This window comes from Euphorbia lathyris, chromosome 9 (assembly GCF_963576675.1).
Source record: "Euphorbia lathyris chromosome 9, ddEupLath1.1, whole genome shotgun sequence".
Classification (NCBI taxonomy): Eukaryota; Viridiplantae; Streptophyta; class Magnoliopsida; order Malpighiales; family Euphorbiaceae; genus Euphorbia; species Euphorbia lathyris.
Window position 1 is genome coordinate 36,334,882 of NC_088918.1, and position 20,911 is coordinate 36,355,792.

General features: G+C 37.6%; 2 protein-coding genes across 2 annotated transcripts; one reads left to right on the top strand and one right to left on the bottom strand.

The window, feature by feature from the left end:
- Positions 1 to 4,513: 4,513 nt before the first annotated feature.
- On the top strand, positions 4,514 to 6,652 carry LOC136206567 (protein PNS1-like). Its single transcript, XM_065997662.1, has 3 exons — positions 4,514 to 4,907; positions 4,996 to 6,138; positions 6,240 to 6,652. Exons 1-3 carry the CDS (start codon positions 4,830 to 4,832, stop codon positions 6,372 to 6,374), a joined length of 1,356 nt encoding a protein of 451 aa, XP_065853734.1. The 5' UTR covers positions 4,514 to 4,829; the 3' UTR covers positions 6,375 to 6,652.
- A 431-nt stretch (positions 6,653 to 7,083) lies between these two features.
- LOC136206568 (uncharacterized) lies at positions 7,084 to 9,329 on the bottom strand. Its single transcript, XM_065997663.1, has 3 exons — positions 8,969 to 9,329; positions 7,962 to 8,223; positions 7,084 to 7,347 (listed from the first exon to the last, which is right to left on the bottom strand). The coding sequence occupies exons 1-3, from the start codon at positions 9,155 to 9,157 to the stop codon at positions 7,280 to 7,282; spliced, it is 519 nt and encodes a 172-aa protein (XP_065853735.1). The 5' UTR covers positions 9,158 to 9,329; the 3' UTR covers positions 7,084 to 7,279.
- Between the last annotated feature and the right edge of the window lie 11,582 nt (positions 9,330 to 20,911).

The following is a 20,911-nucleotide window of genomic DNA, read 5'->3' on the forward strand; positions in this document are numbered from 1 at the left end:
GCATCGACTTGCTAGCGATCCGATTTGACCCGCTTTCTAGTCTTTTGAATTGGCTGGCCCATCTTGTATTAACTTATCATGCGGGCTGCTTAAAAATACAAAGATTACTTCTTCTAAGCCATTTTATTACATCCAAAATTATCCAAATTAATTACAAATTAGCTCCAAATAATTATGTAAAAAAATAAATGCATAAGCCTTCGTACATAGATTTGATAGAAAATGACTAACAACACCTACTGTATGAACTACATCAACCATGTATACACCACGGTATACTTCAAACTTCCTACTACTTCTATCCATCTCTTCATTCTTTTTGTTTGCAGAAGAATAATCCTTTCCCGTTAGATTAAAGTTGGTAGTAAAAGGAAAATTAACCACTTTAACTTTATTCATGTTGAATCTACACAGCACACTTTTTAAATATATTTTCCCTGTAACAAATTCTATCTCAAGTTATTTTAATACAAGAGATATGTTAAACTGATCCCAAATCCTTGATAGAAAAAGATTTGCTCCACTATGCTTCAACTGTACGATTCTTCCAATATTATTGTTAACCATCAAAAAGTCATTGACATAAATGAATAAAATAACAATTGTCAAACTTTTGAACGAAAACAAACAGAATGACCAAAGTAGTCGTCTGATAGTTTTGCTCATCCATAACCGACTCAAACTTAGATTGGTCAATTAACTCTAAAAAAAAATATCACCAACATTAAGTTTTGAGTTTTGATAGCTAAATTATGCTTAGTGCATTAATAACACTATTTTTTTTGGTAGGAAAAGGAAAGAAAGAAAACAACCAAAACGCCCCACAAACTAACCCGGGATTAGCCTAGGAAAGCTAACCCCCACCATATCATTCGAAAGCAAAGAAAACAGAAAATCAGGAGGAGAAGAGAAAGTTGAGACGCCCAACATCCTCTCATCCTCATGGCCCTCAGCAGCAAGGCGGTCTGCCACCCGATTTTGTTCCCTGAAGACATGGCAAAAATTGATGGTATCGAAGGAAGAACAAAACCTTCTGATCTCTTTAACTAAATTCTGGCTATCTAAACACATAGCCTTATTATCAGCTATCATTTTGATAGCTTCAAGGTTGTCAGATAACACTGTTGATTACATCCCTCAAGTAATGTCTGTTTATTCATTCAATTTATTAAAGTTTATTTTACTTTTTGGTTGTTGTTTCCTCTTTGTGTTGTCTTTCTTTAGGTGAATATCTTTTTTTGTTTCGTGAAAATAGAAATGAAGACTATAAAGTGCAACTATATTATTCACCAATAAATCTATAAACAAAATGGACAAAATTGAAAATAACATTGCAAAGAGGGTGACATACTAATAATAGAAGAGCCATTTCCAAATAAATATTTTTGGCTTTATGCATCAAGTTCCCTCATCATATCTCCTAAATTTATAATGTGTTCTGAACTTGTTTAAAGTAATATGATTAACTTTGTATAAGTACACACAACTAAATAAAAGATGATTTAAATAAATTAAAATATATATTACTTTAAACAAATTTAAAAAAGTTAACAGATATGTAAACAAATTTTGATAACTAATAAATTATTGGTAAAAAGCATCATTAGATTCTTGATCTTTCATTTTTTGGTTCATTAAACTCTTGATCTTTTATTTGGACACATTAAACTCCTGATTATTTATTTTTGGTCTCATTAACCCCTTTATGACCAAATTAGTAAGTTGTGAATATCTAATTCGAATAAACAATACGTTTAACTTCATCTGTATTTGAAATTATTAAAAAAAAAAAATTACAGTTTGAATTAAAGTTTTTACAGTTTTTGTATAGCCATATTTCACATCCAAAACCGCTTTTAAACGGTGAAAAAATACAAGTTTCGAATGCAGGTGTAATAAATAATAGTTTGTTTGCCGAATTAGAAGTTCACAACTTACTAATTTGGTCATAAAGGGATTAATAAGATAAAAAATAATTGATCTAGAGTTTAATGTATCCAAATAAAATATTAAAAACTTAATAAATCAAATAATGAAAGATCAGATCCCTAATAATAATTTTTTATCTAAATCATTTAAAAAGATTAAAGCACTTCAGGTAAATTGAGAAGGCTAGAAAGCTTAGTAAGACTCTAAATTTCAATTGATTTTTGAATCAAATTAAGCAAACTTTTCATATATGAAGCCTTTTGTGAGTTATGTTTGGCACTTGATATTACGTGCAAAACAAAACCTTGTATCGTTCAATGATGAAGTAATACATTTATTCGACTGAAGTTTGGACCATTCTATAAAAGTACCTAAATCACCTAATTCCCAATCATAATAAGTTCCACTCACCTATTCAAATTACAAAAATAATAAAAATAAAATACTAGCAGATTATGGTCAATTTTCAAAATGGGAATTAGATAAACAACTTCTTTAATTTGTTACAATAGTGCCGTTTGTTAAGCTACAATATTATTATACATAAGATTATGAACCAATTTAAGTTATTTCTTTAACAATCCGTTTATAAAGAAATTGAATTTTGATATGTCATGCTATTGAACAAACATCCCACATATTTTTATCAATGCAAAGGGTTTACATTCAACAAACAAGGCTGAGCGCGGTTATTTTGATTTTGGTGTACTAAATCCTTGTCTTTTTATTTTTAAATATTAAGAGACCGTTTGGTTTAACTATTGTTTGTTATTACAAGTTGTCGTTGGAAAAAAAACTAATTTTCATATATAAAAATCAAATAATATTTCTTTAACTAAACACCTAAAACCAAGGACGGAACCAACCTAGAACCTGGGGACGGAGCCCCACCAGCTCCGCCCTTGAGTATCGGTGGTTTGCCTTTTCTACCGTCCCTAATATTAAGTTATATTTAACATATGTAGTATTATATTAATAGTTCAAAGTGTTTGAATTGGTTTAAGATTCTTGCTTTAAGATTAAAGATCAGGAATTCAAACTCCACCCCATGTTACCATTATTAATTACTTTCAAACTCTTTATTTTCATAGCACTTTTAACTCATTTTTATTATATCTACTATTTTTTTTAAAGAATTTATTATATATTTTTTCATAAGAAAATCAATTTTTTACTTTTTGAAACTCAATTAACTTAATTTCTTAATTAAATTTTTATCATGAAAATTATAAAAATTTATAACTAAAAACAAAAAAAAAATGTAAAAATATTATAATTTTTAGTGAACACATAAAAAATGATGAAGTTTCAACAAAAAAAAATTTGCTTAACCCTTGTGATCTGGAGTTTGAAAAATTACTCCTAACTGCATGCCTAAAGTTATCCCTCTAGATATGGATTCCTGGTTTCGTCACTACCTAAATCTCTCGGTTTTAATATGAAAAGGCAAATAAGAGGAAAAATGGAACAAACAAACAACTCCCAAGTCCTTGAATTTTTTTTTATGTATCTAAAATCATATATTTTACAGTATAAAATAAGCTTTTTACAATTTCTATATAATATAACCATATCACACATATTAAAAATTGATTTTGAATTGTTAAAAATGCAGTTTTTGTGTGAAAAATGAAATGAATTACGCTTTGCTAACCGAGTTTTACATAAAAAGAAAGTTAAACTTTTCTAATCCTCATAACTTTATATGATAAAAAATAAAAGATCACGAGCTAAAATGAGAATGATCAGATATTACGTGATTATTTTACCAACAAACGACTTGCTTGTAATTTTTCTTTTTGAAGAAAAAAATTTCTATATTTGAATGCATAAAATGCATATGGCTTCTAGATTTTTAAGTCACTTAGATATGATAACCTCAAGTAATTAGCGATAGGGATGCAATAAGTAAGGTATCCGCGGGTAGTGTCAATCCAAAACCCTTATCCGTTTATTTTTTAATTATCCGTACCCGTTCCATTACTCTAATGAGTATATTTTTTCATCCCTTACCCGTCCTATTTAATTCGCGGGTACCCTTACCTTTTAAGGATCAATAAATCGAATAAAAAATATTACAAATTTAACAAAGTATAAATTTAATAAATCATCCATCTAAAAATTGAACCTTAATCAATAAGAATAAAGTAGCTTGGTGGTATCACTCAATGGTTGAAAAATAAAAGGTTGAGTTCAAATCTCACATCTTACATCTAAAAAACAATAATATTTTTTAATATATGAGTACCATGAGAAGTATTCCCATACCCGTCCTATTATCCTAAGGATATACATTAATTTATCCAACTCCTCTTTTGTTGGCTAGCAATAATATTTTGTAAGTTAAGAAATAGAAACAAACAAACTGATTATAAAATTTGAAGTAAATAGATAAGTTGAGAAAAAAACTAAATAACACAATAACAACAACAAAATCAAAAGTAGTTAGTAGTTCAACCAAACAAACTTCTCTTCTCTTTAACAAAAATAAAGGAAAGAGTTCCCTTTTCCTTTTTCACTTTCTTTAATTAACAAGATAATAATTAATCCCTCCCTCACGAGAGACCCACCCTACACGTCACCAACGCTGACCTGTCCCCACCATAACATGCCACCTCACCACCAAACCCAAAATCCTCAATTTGAAACTTGAAAGACATGTGAATTAGTAGGACTCGATCATCTACTATCTTGCTCATATATACATACAATACAATACAAGCCTTGACTTGTTCAACTAGATTAAGTAGTAATCCTAAGATTTTATTGTTATAAAATTTGGATTTCATATCCTTTTGGTAATGTGTGTTAGATTGGTCAATCTTAAACTCCAAGAAACTCCCAAACTGAAAGAATATAAACAAAGAAAGAAAACAGTAGTTTGACTTACAGAGCTTTCAATGGAAAGAACAAATGTTCCTACTACTTCTTCATCTTTTAATATTCATGTTCAAGACGATTCACTTCCTTCTACCAAGGTTCATCTCATCTTCCTACTACTTCTTCATCAACCATCTCTGCAATTCCCATTCTAACTAACTACACCTTTCTTTCTTCTTCTTGCAGATTCAAGAATCAAGAACCCGCTTCAAGATTACAGCACTGGCGACGAAATTCACGCAGAGGCTCTTTCGAGTACTTTTCGTTGTGCATATAATCCTAACATCACTCCTAGTAATCTTCCTCACCGTCCGGGGCCTCCTCTTTTTCCACCGCCGCCACTTCCACCCCAAACAATGGTATCCACCAATGTTGGCTGCAACAGCAACCTCTGGTGTTGTAGCTTTCGTTTGGCAATGGTTCGTCCCGCGCTACCCTGCACGAGCCATAAAGGCAGCATTCTGGATTAGTCCCTTGTTAACATGTGCAGTTGGGTTGCTTCTTGTGTTGATTGGCTCTGCTGCAAGTCTAGCTATAGGTTCTGTTGCTGTTGTTTTCTCCATCATTCTTTCGCTTTATGCCTGTTGGGTGAATCCGAGGTTTAATTATGCCATCAAGATTCTATCAGTTTCTACAGCTTTCCCTCCTGGGAGAATCAATGCTCTTGTCTTCATGTCAATCAGCATTAGCGTCGTGTACTCGGGTTTCTTGGTGTCCGGTTTAGGCGGAGCTACTGTTACCGGGACTGGACTGGACATCTTGTTTAAAACGGTGATCTTGATAAGCCTGATATGGTCTATGCAAGCAATGAAGAACATGTTGTATGTTACAGTTGCACGCATCAAGTACTTACATTTTTCGTGTGGGGCAGACATGGAGATGAGAGTTGCCATACCAGACACAATCAAACACTTGATGGAGAGTATATTCCTAGGCTCCATCCTCGTCCCGATCCTTACTGTAATCCGGGGATCTGCACGAGCAATCACTCTGGTTGCAGGTGACACGGACGAATTCTTGTTCTCCTGTGCCAACTGCTACTCTGCTATAGCTTCAACGCTTGTGAGGTTCGGGAATAGGTGGGGTTTTGTGCAGGTAGGGGTTTATAAGAAGGGGTTTGTGCAGGCATCCATGGATACCTGGGACATGTTCACGCAGGCTGGATTGGAAACGCTAATCAATTCGGACCTTACGGGGTCATTCTGTTTCCTACTGGGGATAGCAGGAGGTGCAATATGCTCCCTGGTTGGAGGAACATGGACACTTGTAGTTCATAAGAGCTATGCAGCAGAAGTGACAATTTATGCCTTCTTGGTAGGCTATTTCATGGTAAGAACTCGGGTACTCGTTATTTAATAGATTTTCGAAACAATCCCTATTCGGAAATTGGAGCTCACTAACTTTGATGTCGATGTTTTTGTGTTCCTCAGTGTCGGATGGCAATGGCATGGCCACAAGCATGTGTTTCTGCTTACTACTTGGTATATGCAGAGAATCCACAGAGCCTTCGGTTTGATCCGATTATTCCAGTTCGCCTTCAAGAGCTTCAGAGATATGGAAATTAACAATCCTGTAATGCAAGAAGTTTCAGATGGTTACTCATGTTGAGATGTTGCAGTGATGTGAATACAAAACGTTTACCGGACATACGAACTAGAACGATTAATTCAACTTTTGCTTGAGAATGGCATATAATTGATGTTGTAAATGACATTGGCATTTTTTATTATTGTAAATTCAATGTATATCATCATTCAAGTTCAGTATTATCTCAGAATTTTCCTGTTTCAATTCCTGTCCTGGAATTGTATGTGCAGATATTCAAAACTAGTAGCATTTCTTATGATGGGCATAGGTCACAAAAGATTATGGATTTACAGTGGGTAAAAGCTAAAATTTAGCTCATGAACTCTGCAAAATTTGTCACTTTGGCCCTTGTACTTCAAATTTTTCGTAAAATCTAAAATTTGACGGAGAATTTAGCCCTTGAGATCAAACTATTTTCTTCAATTGTGTAACAATGCATGTAATATACTGAAAACTAAGTTGTTTGTCAAAGACCAAATTTTCTGTAAAGGGCCAAAAGAAAAAAATAATAATAAATCAATCAATCAATCCAAGTACAAGGATCAAATGTGTCAAAATTGAAATACAGGAGCTGAAGTAACAAATAATGAAAAGCCCATTTGCAACTGTGATTTGAAACGCCATTTTCAGAGGAAGAAAATAAAGTTTATTTTATCAGGTTTCTAGTTCTGAGTGAACAAAGGAAAATACAATCAACAAAACTCGGACTTCGCCAACAAATTGAATGAAGATCAATTTAACAAATTGCGGCATTGATCACAGACAGAACATTAACATAAAATAAAAATTACATACAATGGGTACAACAAATGTGACATTTATATGTAAATGTTGTATCAAACTACGTTGCAGCAAAACTGAAGCCGGAAAGCAACCATGCAGGTCATTTGGATCCAAGATGACCACGCCCCCCACATTCGGCGCACATGACATTTCCTGTTCCTCCACAGCCTACAAGTAACAATATATGATCTTCACGAATACAAGGCCGTAACTCAAGATAACAAACATTCAGATGATAACATTACTCTTCTTCCTAAGGATCAATGATAAGTCTCTCTAGGTAAACTAAGTAGTCCCCATTATATACCAGAAATACTAAATTAAAGCATATAGTTGAAAATCGAAGATCGAATAGGAACCTGTTGATACAAAAAGAAGTTCTGCATGCTTCTAAATTCTAAGGCTCTCACTTGGAAGAAACATGCTATCGATCCTAGTATAGTTGAGTAAACTATAAGAATTATGCCTTACTCGCATGGAACGCCAATTTCTCAGAATACGAAACCTTATGGGGAAAGTAGTGAACAGAAGAGAAAATCTCTCACAAGCAAAATGTAGCAAGAATCCTTACATTAACACATACATGTGAAGAATAGCATACAGATGGTCTCACGTAAGAGTGTCAAGTCAAACACAAAGGTTACCTCATTTGCAGGGTCATATGATATAAAATCAATGAAAATCTCACACAATATACAAAGGCTTAGCTATTTGAAGAAAAGATAATCAATGTAACACTGCATTAATGTGGTAGCTAATGATATAAGGGACAAGATATATACCAAGGCAGCGGACTTTGACAATGATACCCTGGCTCTCCAATATGGAGTCAACATATAAGCCTGAACCTGAGCAAGTAGCACACAAGGTTGCACCTTTTGCCTCACAATCCGCACATCGAGGATTATCCCCTATTTCTTTTTCAGATAAAGATATACCAACTGGCTTCTCAATCCGTTCTTCAGGCACAGGCTTGTCATAACAAAAAAGAGACTCAAGGCTGCTTCTTCGTCTATGTGCATCTCCCACTGCCCTCGATTCTGCCTGTAACATGACAAGAAATCCTCATCAAGGCATCTGCAATCACTAAAGATAGTATAGCCAACACTCATGGAGCTCATCTACACGAAAATCACCCGTATATGATCTATTCTCTTATTCATTACTTCAAGAATCATTTTCCCCATTTTTATGTGAATTATGCCTTGATCACAGACGAAAATTAACAACAAGAAAAAAAAATAGCCAAAATACATACATGGTTACAACAAATGTGACATTCATGCTCATACATTGTTCAACATTTTTTAAATTGGGCAACTACGGAAGCCATCTTCATGGCTTTACTATAAACTAAGAGCCATTGCTTGAAAAGAAGTGTTTTCTGATATAAACATGAAGGAATGAAGCACATAAAAATGGAAACGTGGAGTTCATAACCATAACCAATTAGGCATTAAAGCGAATGGAAAAATAAATAAAATCAATTCAACATACGCAACATTACCCAAATAACAAGAAATGCATATTTAATACGGATCATTCATAGTAAGCACAAGTTCTTATTCATTTCAATCAAATGCAGACTGAATAGATAAGCAAAAAACAAAATGAAATAAAGCGAATGCTTAAGCTTTTATTATAGAACATAACTAATATAAATAAATTGAACTGATAACAACAAAAATCAGAAACTGTACAGAATTCAGGTGATTATCCATATTCAACTGTATCATTAGAAAAAAGCAGAATCAATGAAAGGTGTGAAAGGAGAGCAAAAAGGAGTTACCTCTGGAGAAGCAGAGGAAGAAACAGAACCGTTAGGAACAAGGGCACATATTTGCCTAATGGACCGGGTTTCACTGAATCGAAAGCCATAGACAACCTGGTTTTGGCTCTGTTGATTAAGTTTTAGTGAAGAAGAAGAAGAAGATACAGGTAAAACCATCGACGGCCCAATTCTCATTGTAGAATCCATAGCTCAGAGCTATTACAATACAAATTTCTTCAAAACCCGCGAAGCAGAATCCAGAATTAAGAGAATCAAAGATATGGGTGTTGCCGATTCCAAAATTCAAACTGGACGGAACCTTTGTATAAATCGATTATATCTGGAGTTTTTTGAAGCTTTCTAATTCCTTTCTTCCCTATCGTTATTAACGATGAAATGGAAGAAAAAAAAAAAAAAAAAATCATCATTCTAACATGGGCCGGGTCGAAAAGCTCAAGTCCAATATTAGACTTTAGGATTAACAATTGGTGAGCTTATTAAAAAAAAAAAAAAAAATTGAGAGAGAGCTAAAAGTAAAGGGGGAAAATTACAAAACTGGGTCAAATGGGACACTCATTTACATATTTAACCCATTTATTCAACCTACTACATATCTAGATTGATTTTGTGTGACTTTTCCATAATACCCCTAACCTTCCCACTTCCCACCACTCGCGAACGGCCGCTCCCCTATCTCCTTGGTTACGCGAAAACATGGCTCCTGCATTAATGATTTCAAGACTTTTGATCTTCCTTTCTTCCTTTAAATTGCACGAAATCTGTACCATTTCGCCAAATCACAATGAATTTCTCTTTTTCCTCTCTTCATCTCTTGATTCTGCAACTTCCTAACCCTAGAAAACGAAGCCATGGTTTTTCATCTTCATGTTCGTTACTTGGTTTCTTTCTTCTTATTACCATCAAAGAAATGGTTTTTCTACGTTATTTCCTTCGTTCTTCCTATGTTATCATATTATTATTGTCGTTTTTGTTGTTTTTTCTGGGTTTTTTCATGAATACACTTCGTGAATCGATGGTTTCGCGAAGCTTTGCGAAGAGAAAGAGCCTGAAAAGTGACGATCTACTTCGTGAATCTATGATTTCACGAAGATCTGCGAAGAGAGAGTCTGAAACGTATGGATCTACCTCGGGAATCGATTAGTTCGCGAAGTCTGCGAATAGATCCTCACGTTTCAGACCTCGCAGACTTTGCGAAAGCATCGATATGCGACGTAGATAGTCACGTTTCAGACTTTGCATACCTCGCAAAAACATCGATTAGCGAAGTAAAATCACCTCTTTCCCTGTACATTTACATTCGCATGCTTCGCTAATCCTCATTTCGTGAAGCCAAAATTGTCTTTTTCCCTGCCTAACACGATTATTTTTTTCTGAAGGTGGTTGAATACGTAACATCCCTTTCTGAAAGGCGACGTACTGGGCTGCAGGGGAGATGATTTTCCTTCCTGTATAGGGATTAACTTCCCTCAAGATTGACACATTCACTCCTAAAATGGTTGGTTAGGAGAGATTGTGCCAATCTTGGGGTGCACCATGGGACACGTGTTGAAACACCTTTCCACAAGATTTTGATTTGACAAAATCATCCATGATTAAGAGGCAATTAAATTTAAATACTTTGATTTAATTATACTAATGTGTTTGTTCAATATTGAGTGCAAAAATCTATATAAAGTAAGACAGGTCAAAAGTCAGCACAAGCCAAAAGCTGAGTTAAATGGAACTCATCATGAAAGAATAGAAGCTGAGTGGAGTGGAACTTAGCATCAGAAGCTTCCTTCAAAGTTGCCAGAACGAAGCTGACTAAATTAGAAAACTCCTTCAGAATTATACGAACATAACGAAGCTTACTAAGAAGGAACTCAGCATGGAAGTTAAACATTCGAAGATAACGAATGAAGCTGAGTGACAGTCAGGACAGCATGAAGGATCCGTTTACTAAAGGACAAAGTCTGCCAATCTTCTGCACCAATAATTGAAGCCTCAAAAATACAAAGAAGACTAATTCCAAGAATCATGGGTCAATGGATTATTGGTAAAAGACAACTGGCACAAAAAGACAAGTCTGATGCAAGAAGACAAAACCTGACGCCTGAAGAAAACAGAGGAAGGGAATGGCGGAAAAGACTGAAGCTGACCAGAAGCTGTCTGCTAAAAGAGTCGTTTTGGACTTAACGGCTAAATCATCTCAAATGATCCAATCTTCAGAATTTCATCTATAAAAGGACAATGGTAGTTCTTGGATCATTTGCCTAAGCATCAAAAGAAAAATACAAGAGAGAAAATTCTGAAAGCACTCAAATACAAAAAGATCTTACACCAACTTTTTTATTCTCTGTGTAAATGCTAGATTGATTATTTTGTAATCATCTAAGGTGTTCTTTAGTTGAAAAAAGAACAAGTGTGTGATCAATAGGAATATTGAGAGTGTTGAGCTGAGTACTTGGTTGTAAGTATTCAGTGGTAGAAAAATCTAAGTGTTGGGTTGTAGTACTTAGTAGGAGCTGAGTAGACGAATAGAGGACGTACTCTTGCATACTCACTGCCTTGTAAAGGGTTTGTGCTCTACCTTGAAAGAGCTCAGTATTAGATTGAAAATCCTAGGAGGAACTGGGGACTGGACGTAGTGTAACACCCTGATCCAATACCATGTAGATATTGTCCGCTCTGGCCCAATTCCAACACATTGGGCCTCACGGCTTTAAAACGCGTCTGCATGTATTGAATTCTCATCTTACTAATAAGCCCCAATCACTCCCTCTCCATTTCCGATGTGGGATTCGGTTCATTCCTGTCCCCATCGCCATCCCTTAGGGCCGCTCCTTGCTCAGGCCTTCTTACCCCGGCGCCACCCACTCCGGATCGGGTCGTTACACGCCCACCAGCTTCCGCCTGGTTCATCCCCGAACCACACATCGTACGTGGAGAGTCGGCTCTGATACCAATTGTAACACCCTGATCCAATACCATATAGATATTGTCCGCTCTGGCCCAATTCCAACACATTGGGCCTCACGGCTTTAAAACGCGTCTGCATGTATTGGATTCTCATCTTACTAATAAGCCCCAATCACTCCCTCTCCATTTCCGATGTGGGATTCGGTTCATTCTTATCCCCATCGCCATCCCTTAGGGCCGCTCCTTGCTCAGGCCTTCTTACCCCGGTGCCACCCACTCCGGATCGGGTCGTTACACGTAGGCAGAGAGGCCGAACCAGGATAAGTTGTGCTGAGTAACTTCTAAACTCTTTCTCTCAATATATATATATGTGCATGTGTTGCTTGTTGTATTTACTCAGCTTATAAATTGTTAAAACTAAAACTGAGTAAATCTGAGTGCTAAGTTGGAAGCTGACCTTTCAAGTGTCAATTCCCAACTCTCAAGTCAAGCAGTCTTAGTCAGCATAGAACTAAAACTGTCTGACTAATCAAACGCCCGTGCTGACCAACACGCTGAGTTATCAAACTCTTAAAATAATATTAAGTCAGCATAATTAAAAGAGAAAAAGTTACATTAGTTCCTAACCCCCCCATGGAACTAATTATTAGGGACCAACAAGTGGTATCAGAGCCTAAGCTCACTACTCAAAGATCTAACAATCTTGAGCTGATCCCGAAAAATGGGTGAGAATAGCACTCGTTTCCTCCCAGGAAACCAAACAACACAGATACTCCCTGAGGGATTATCAATCACTAGACCTCCCCTATTCTTCGGATCTAATTATACATTCTGGAAGAATAGGATGAAGAACTTTATTCAAGCCACAAACATGAGTGCATGGCTTGCAATAGTTCAAGGTCCACATGTACCTTATAAAACTGTTGATAATGAGAAAGTTATCAAGAGTGAAACTGAGTGGACAGAGGATGACCTCAGAAAATTACAAAATAATGCTCCGGCTATCAACATGCTTCACTGTGCTCTAGATGCTGCAGAATACAATAAGATTTCAGGTTGTGAGTCAGCACAAAAGATCTGGAAAAAGCTGGAAGTAACTTATGAAGGCACCAGCAAAGTCAAGGAATCCAAAGTGAACCAACACATACGATTGTATGAGCTGTTCGAGATGACTGACAATGAGGACATCTCAGCAATGAATGCCAGGTTCACCAACATAATAAATGAGCTTAAAAGACTCGGTAAGAATTTCACTGAAGAAGAACAAGTGAAGAAGATCTTACGAAGTCTTCCCAAAAGCTGGCAAGCCAAGAAGACAGCTGTAGAGGAAGCTCAGGACCTGACCACATACAAATATGATGAGCTGATCGGTTCCTTGCTGACCCATGAAAAACTTTGAAGCTAAAGAAAAATCTGAGGACAAGAAACAGAAATCACTAGTGATGAAAGCTGACTCCACAGAAGGTGAGTCAACTGATGATGAGGAAATGGCCATGTTTACTAGAAAAATGAAAAAGTTGTTCAGAAGAAATGAAAGAAATAGTAAGCGGCCATACAAGAGAGGAGACAGATATAAAGCTGAGTCCAGTGACACCAGATACAAAAAGGATAGCTCCAAGCCTGTCACATGTTATGAATGCCATCAAACTGGGCATATTAAGTCAAGTTGTCCTAATCTGAAGAAAGATAAGAATGGAAGCAAAAAGGCAATGGTGGCCACGTGGAGTGACAGTGATGAGTCAACATCATCTGAAGCTGAGCAAAATGAAACAGCCAACATATGTTTCATGGAAGATGATGGAGCTGACCAATCTCAATCTGAGCAAGCCGACCTCTCTGGAGATTCTGAGCAGGAGGAAAACAACAATGAGGTAACATCCTTACTTTTGCTTAGAAACGAATTGGTAAATGCCCTGAGTGACTTATATACACTAACTAAGAAGTGTAACAAAAGGATTAAGGCACTCAGCAGGCGCTGTGACGAGATTGAAGAGGTCAAGCTGAGTGACCTCCGATATCTCCTCCAGGACAACTCAGATTTACATACGAACATGCAAATCTTACATAAGTTTGTCACGGAGGTTCAAACTGAGTCAAAGAAACTTAGAAAGGATGTCACAACTTTACAGAACCAAATAAAAGGTTCAACTAAGAATAAACCCCATGCTGAGTACTCAGGTACTGGTCAGCATAAACAGTTTACTCAATGTAGCTGTTGTTGGAAGAAAGGACACACAAAAGCTGTGTGCTGGCATAACAAACAGACTGTCCAATGTGACTTCTGTGGTAAGAAAGGTCATACTACCAAGGTATACTGGCATGCTCAGCACAACAATGCTGACCACACTCAATATCACCCTCAAAGGGTAACTATGTGTGGCTTTTGTGGTAAAAGTGGCCATACTACAAAAGTATGTCGTCACAAGTTAAAATATGACTTTGCACCTGTTTACACTAACAAGAAAGGACCCAAAAAGAATTGGGTACCTAAAAACGAATAGTTTAAAATGCAGGTCAGCTTGACATGCATTGAGAAATCAAAACTTTGGTATATAGACAGCGCATGCTCAAGACACATGACATGTGATGAAACTCAGTTCATCACACTAGAGCTTAAACGAGGAGGTAGTGTAAGCTTTGGAGATAACAAGAAGGGCAAGATAGTTGGCTCAGGAACTATCAGAGGTAACCCTAAAATTGAGTCAGTCTCCTTAGTTAAAGGTCTCAAATATAATCTTCTAAGCATAGCTCAGCTTTGCAAGAGTGGAAGGAAGGTTATATTTGATGATACTAAGTGTCAGATACTCGAGGGAAAACCAAATGATTTGATTTTAACAGCCCCTCGTGTAGAAAATGTTTACATGTTGAGTTTGGAAAAACAATTTTCAAAAAGTATATGCTTAGTGTCTGAAGAGGACAACTCCTGGCTATGCCATAGGAGACTTGGGCATGTCAGCATGGACCTCCTTGCCAAACTAGCTAGAAAGCAATTAGTTGAGGGATTACCCAAATTAAAGTACGAAAAAGATCAACTTTGTAATGCTTGTCAGCAAGGTAAACAAATCAAAAAGTCATTTCACAGCAAAAAGGTTGTCTCAACCAAAAGACCATTGGAATTACTACATTTGGATCTTTTCGGACCTATCCAGCCACTCAGCATGGGAGGTAAGAAATTTTCCTTAGTTATTGTAGATGATTTCTCTAGGTATACTTGGGTCATCTTACTGAGTAGCAAAGATGAGACATTTGAGATGTTTACCACATTAGTCAAAAGGCTTGAAAATGACAAAGACCTAAGAGTAGCTCACATTAGAAGTGATAATGGTGGAGAATTCAAAAACCAATTGTTTGATGAATTCTGTGAAACTAATAGTATTGACCACAATTTCTCTGCCCCTAGAACTCCTCAACAGAATGGAGTTGTTGAAAGGAAGAATAGGACAATAGTAGAAATTGCTAGGACAATACTGAGTGAAAATAGGCTTCCAAAGTATTTTTGGGGAGAAGCTGTCAATACAGCATGTTATATATTGAATAGGGCATTGGTAAGACCTATATTAAAGAAAACCCCTTATGAACTTTGGAAAGGACGAAAGCCCAATATTGGATACTTTCGTGCCTTTGGGTGTAAATGTTTTATACTCAACACTAAGGATAATCTGGCAAAGTTTGATGCCAAAGCTGACGAAGCGATCTTTTTGGGATACTCAACAAACAGTAAAGCATATAGAATTTATAATAAAAGGACCCAGGTTGTAGAAGAGTCAGTCCATGTAGATTTCGATGAAACTGACCCTGCAGGAAGAACAACTCAACACACAGAGGAAGAACCCAACTCAGCTCCTGCTGACCAGAATGGACATGCTGAGTCATCAGTACAAGAACTGACCAAAGGTAAAATCGAAACTGAAATTACTTTTGCTGACCAATCTGTCCCTGCAGAGATTGTAGAAACACATGTTCCAAACAAATCAACATTACCCAAGGAGATAAAAATTCTAAGAGGACATTCAGAAAAGTCCATCCTTGATGATGCAAACAACAAAGTAATGACTAGAGATCAGCTTAGGAAGTTTCTTAGCAACGTCGCTTTCGTATCAGTCCATGAGCCAAAGAACTTTGCTGATGCTGAGCATGATGAGTATTGGATCAATGCCATGCAAGAGGAGCTTGACCAATTCACGAAAAATGAGGTATGGGATTTAGTACCTAAACCTAGGAATAAAAAATCCATAGGAACTAAGTGGGGTTTTAGAAACAAACTAGATGAGCATGGAAATGTAATTAGGAACAAAGCTCGACTTGTAGCCCAAGGCTATAGTCAGCAAGAGGGGATTGATTATGGTGAAACCTTTGCACCAGTTGCTAGGTTAGAAGCTATACGTATATTGTGTGCATATGCTAGTTTCATGAACTTTAAATTGTATCAAATGGATGTTAAAAGTGCATTTCTTAATGGCTTTATAAACGAGGAGGTATATGTTAATCAACCTCCGGGCTTTGAAGATCCAAAATTTCCAAACCACGTTTATAAACTCAAGAAGGCCTTATATGGCCTGAAGCAAGCTCCAAGAGCTTGGTATGAAAGGTTGACCAACTTCCTGCTGACCAGAAATTATATCAGAGGAAAAGCTGACACAACCTTGTTCATTAAGAAAAAGGGTAAACATACCCTACTTGCACAAATCTATATAGATGACATAATATTTGGTGCTACTGACGAATCCTTGTGTCAAGAGTTTAGCAAATAGATGCAGACTGAGTTCGAAATGTCTATGATGGGAGAACTCAGCTTCTTCCTTGGACTTCAGATCAAGCAAGGTAAGAACGGCATCTTCATTAGTCAGTCCAAGTACACCAAGGAGATGTTAAAGAAATTTGATATGGAAGAGTGTAAGCCCATATCAACCCCTATGGGTACTGATACTGTCCTATGCAAAGATGAGAAAAGTAAGTCAATAGATAGTAAACTTTATCGAGGTATGATAGGCTCCTTACTTTATCTCACTGCTAGTAGACCTGATATACAGTACTCAGTATGTTATTGTGCAAGATATCAAGCTGACCCAAGGGAATCTCACTTAATTGCTGTAAAAAGAATTTTTAGATATTTGCAGAGCTCAGTTGATGCAGGTTTGTGGTATCCAGCCTCAAATGACTTCACACTCATAGGATACACTGATGCTGACTATGGACGGGATAAGCTAGAACGTAAGAGTACTTCAGGAGGATGTCATTTCCTTGGAAGTTGTCTAGTATCTTGGTTCAGCAAAAAACAGTCATCAGTCGCTCTGTCTACAACTGAAGCTGAGTACGTTGCTGCTGGAAGCTGTGTAGCTCAAGTCCTTTGGATAAAGCAACAGCTTGAGGATTATAGAGTAAGAACTAAGACAATAGAGATCAAATGTGACAACAAAAGTGTCATTGATCTATCCAATAATCCTATTCAACACAGCAGAATGAAGCATGTCAGCATAAGGCATCACTTCATCAGAGATCACGTACTAAAGGGTGAGATCAAACTGACTTATGTACCAACAAATGAACAGCTTGTAGATATCTTCACCAAGCCTTTGGCTCGTAAACAATTTAACATACTAAGGGAAGTTATCGGTATGTCTAATCCTCTTCAATAATTCTAAGTATTTGAATAAATATTGAGTGATTGTCATGCTGACTGATATCAATCTAATAACTACTGCACATTGAGCTTAATAGTCTATGCTGAGTAGATACAAATGCTGAGTAAATATTCTGTGCTGAGTGGATAGACATATTGAGTAATCACCTTATGCTTAGTGAATATACATGTTGTGTGATGAACGTATGTTGAGTTACTATGAGATAGGAAATCCATCTACATAGAATTAAATACTCAGTATCATAAACGATTCATATTCTAGCAAACTGAGTAAATGCCCACTTGCACCGATAAACAATGACACGTGTAACAAATCATACCTAGGAAAACGCAAGTAATGATGAATACCCATGCGCCGAACCTGTCATAAATGGCAGAATCTTTGTCGATTAAAGTCCCAAGATGAAAACGGCTAGTTCATTAATGACTCAAAACTCTATAAGTAGTGGAAGGATCCCCACTCATTACTCTTTACGCTTACGATCTTCTGAAATCGAATTCTCCTCTCTCCCTAAATCTTAAAAACCTTCCTCGGTAACAATGGCTTCCGACAAGAACGAAATCCCTAACCTCACCACTCAGCCTGGCCAAACCTCCGGCAAACCCACTCAAGCTGACCCCGCTGTTTCTTCGAGGCAAATCGAAAGGAATATGATCAAGGTCCATAAAAAGGTCAATAACTTGGAATTATTGAAATGTAGATGGTTCTCTCCAGGTTTCGTCACTTTAGAGAAACCGTTCTGCGACTGGATCGAGAAGAACAAATGGACCGGTCTCTTCTCACTCGCCGGAAAAACGTACCCCAGGCTGGTCAGAGAATTTTACTCTAACATGCTTGTTGATGAGGATGATGCTGACTACTTGGAGACTATAGTCAAAGGTCAGAAAATCACCATAACCCCTGCCTATCTAGCTACTTTGCTTGATTTACCAGATGAAGGAATAGAATTTAGGACAACAAAAGAGAAAGTACCAAAGGAAAAACTTGACAAGATCAAGGGGTTCTGCAAACACAAAGATCATAAAGGGGAAATACCCAACACGTGTATGGGGCAAGACCAGAAGATGGCTCACTACATGCTGACCAACTTCATCTTCCCCAAACTCAACTCAGCCTCATCTGCCTCCAATTTTGAACAGTGCTTCATATGGCACATGTTGACCTATACTCCACTCAACATGCCCGTCTTTCTAGTTGGGGCTCTTCAACGCAGTGGAAAGAAGCTCAGGCTGGGTTCTTTGATCACTAAGATCATTGAGGACAAACAGATTGAGACAATCAATGAAATTGACACTTTGGGAAGTGAGATCACAGCAGCTCTGCTGGTTGGACTGTTGTACAATCAACCGTTGAAGGGATATGAAGAAGTTGTTGATGATGAAGCTGAGCTAGACATTGAGCCTGAAAATGAGCCTGAGAAAGAAGTGGAGGTTCCTGCTGAGTCACCTAAGGAAAAGAAGATGAGAAAGAGAAAGGCCATTGAAACATGCTCCAAAGACATCCATGCTGTCCCAAAGAAAGTGAGACTAGTGTCTCAAGAAAAGGTTAAAGCTGACAAAGCTAAGGAAAAAGCTGAGTCAGCAGAGAAGAGAAAGAGGCTAGAAGAGCCTGAGGATGAAGAAGAGGGTACTCTAGAATCCCCCTTGATGAAAAGGAAGAAGGTTAATTCCTTAAAGACAGTTGAAGCTGATCCCCTAGATTGGGTTGTATCGTCCAAAGGTCATGGAACTGACCTAGAAAAGGAAGCTGAGAAAGAAACTGAGCAACAAGTTGAGAAAACAAATGTTGAAGTAGAAAGGGAAGCTGAGAAAAAAACTCATGTTGAGGAAGACATTAATACTGAGCAGGAAGAACCTGCTGATGTTGAGCAACCTCAGGCTGATGCTGAGCAAAGAGTTGAGGAAGAAGAAAACGTTGCTGTTGAGGATCATGCTGAGCAGCATGAGCATCCAACCATGGTAGAGGAGACAGTTGATACTGATGAGGAAAACATTGATGCTGACCCTTCTCCTCCCAAGGAACAAAGGTTCAAGCGGCTTAAGAAGAAAGCCCATAAAACTGAAGTTATTGATCTTCTTGCAGATTCTCCTCTTCCAGAACAATTCACTGGCATATCTGAGCTACAGTTCGCATACTTTGCAAATGACCCTGAGTCTCCCTCAAAGGAAAAACAAGCCTTTGTTACTCAGGATGAGGAACAAGCCAAAACCCTTGAAGATCCAAATCCAACTGTTCAAGAAGGAATAAATACTGCTTCAACTTCACCCACTCAGGATGAGCAGGTCAACATGACTAACCAAACTCCACCTCCAACTCAGCATGTTGACAACTCAGCTCCTGAAGGTAATCTGCATCAAAGTCCAATCACCAATCAAGGTGATCAATCTGGCAAAGAGCAAACTCCTCCACCATCAAGCTCAATTCCAGCCTCTGAGACAAATGCGGCTCAATTCACCTACTTGAATGCCACTGAGTCAGGCCGACGCATCATTGCCTCTGCTCAGTCCTTGCTTCAAGAATTGAACCCTCCTCAAGCTGATGCTGCTAGATCTTCTGATACTGAGTCCTCTCAACTGCCTGGAATTACTCAGCTTCTCACTGAGCTAAAAGGACTCAAGGATCTAGTAAGTATTATGACCACCATTCAGACTCAGCAACCAAAGCAAGACCAAATCACAAAGCTGACTGAATTGGTTCTCACAATGGTAAACCATCTGAACTCGCTTGAAGGTAAAATTCAACAACCCTTAGAAGTCAATCCAGGGTATGCCACTTCTACTGAACTTCAAGGATATTTTGCCAAGTTAACTACAGAACTGACCAAATCGAGCGCACCTGGCAATGCTGAGTTTGCCACCTCTGCCGAACTTCAAGAATGCTTTACCAAGCTTACTGCTGAGCTGACCAGTACACGTGACTTAGTATCTTCCTCTTCTCAGTGTACAATTGACCAACTGAGTAAAGCAGTCAGCCTACTCAACATCAACAAAGCACAGATGGATGTTGATCCAGTCTCCAACAGTGAACTCTTGAGTTTTTCCCAAGCAATAATGAAGGCAATGCGCATCAACAATGCCCAGCGCATATTTTATGACTCTGGCTTGCTCAAGATGTACCACCAATCTTTTGGTCAGCTCACCAGCTCGCTCACCTGGCTTAGCAAATCTCATGAATGCCTGCTAAGCATGATTAGCAGTTCTTTTCGGGTTCCTCGCCATGTCCAAGATGACAGTGTTCCTATAATTAATGGCTTGCGAGAAAGTACTAAGAGGCTCCAGCGTTACTCAACTCACCTCTCCGCTCATGCTCGCACTGACACATTCATTTATAAACCCGATGATGGCAAAACGGGGGAGACAAGTCAAGGAGGAACTCAGCTTGCAGGAAATGCCTCAGGAAG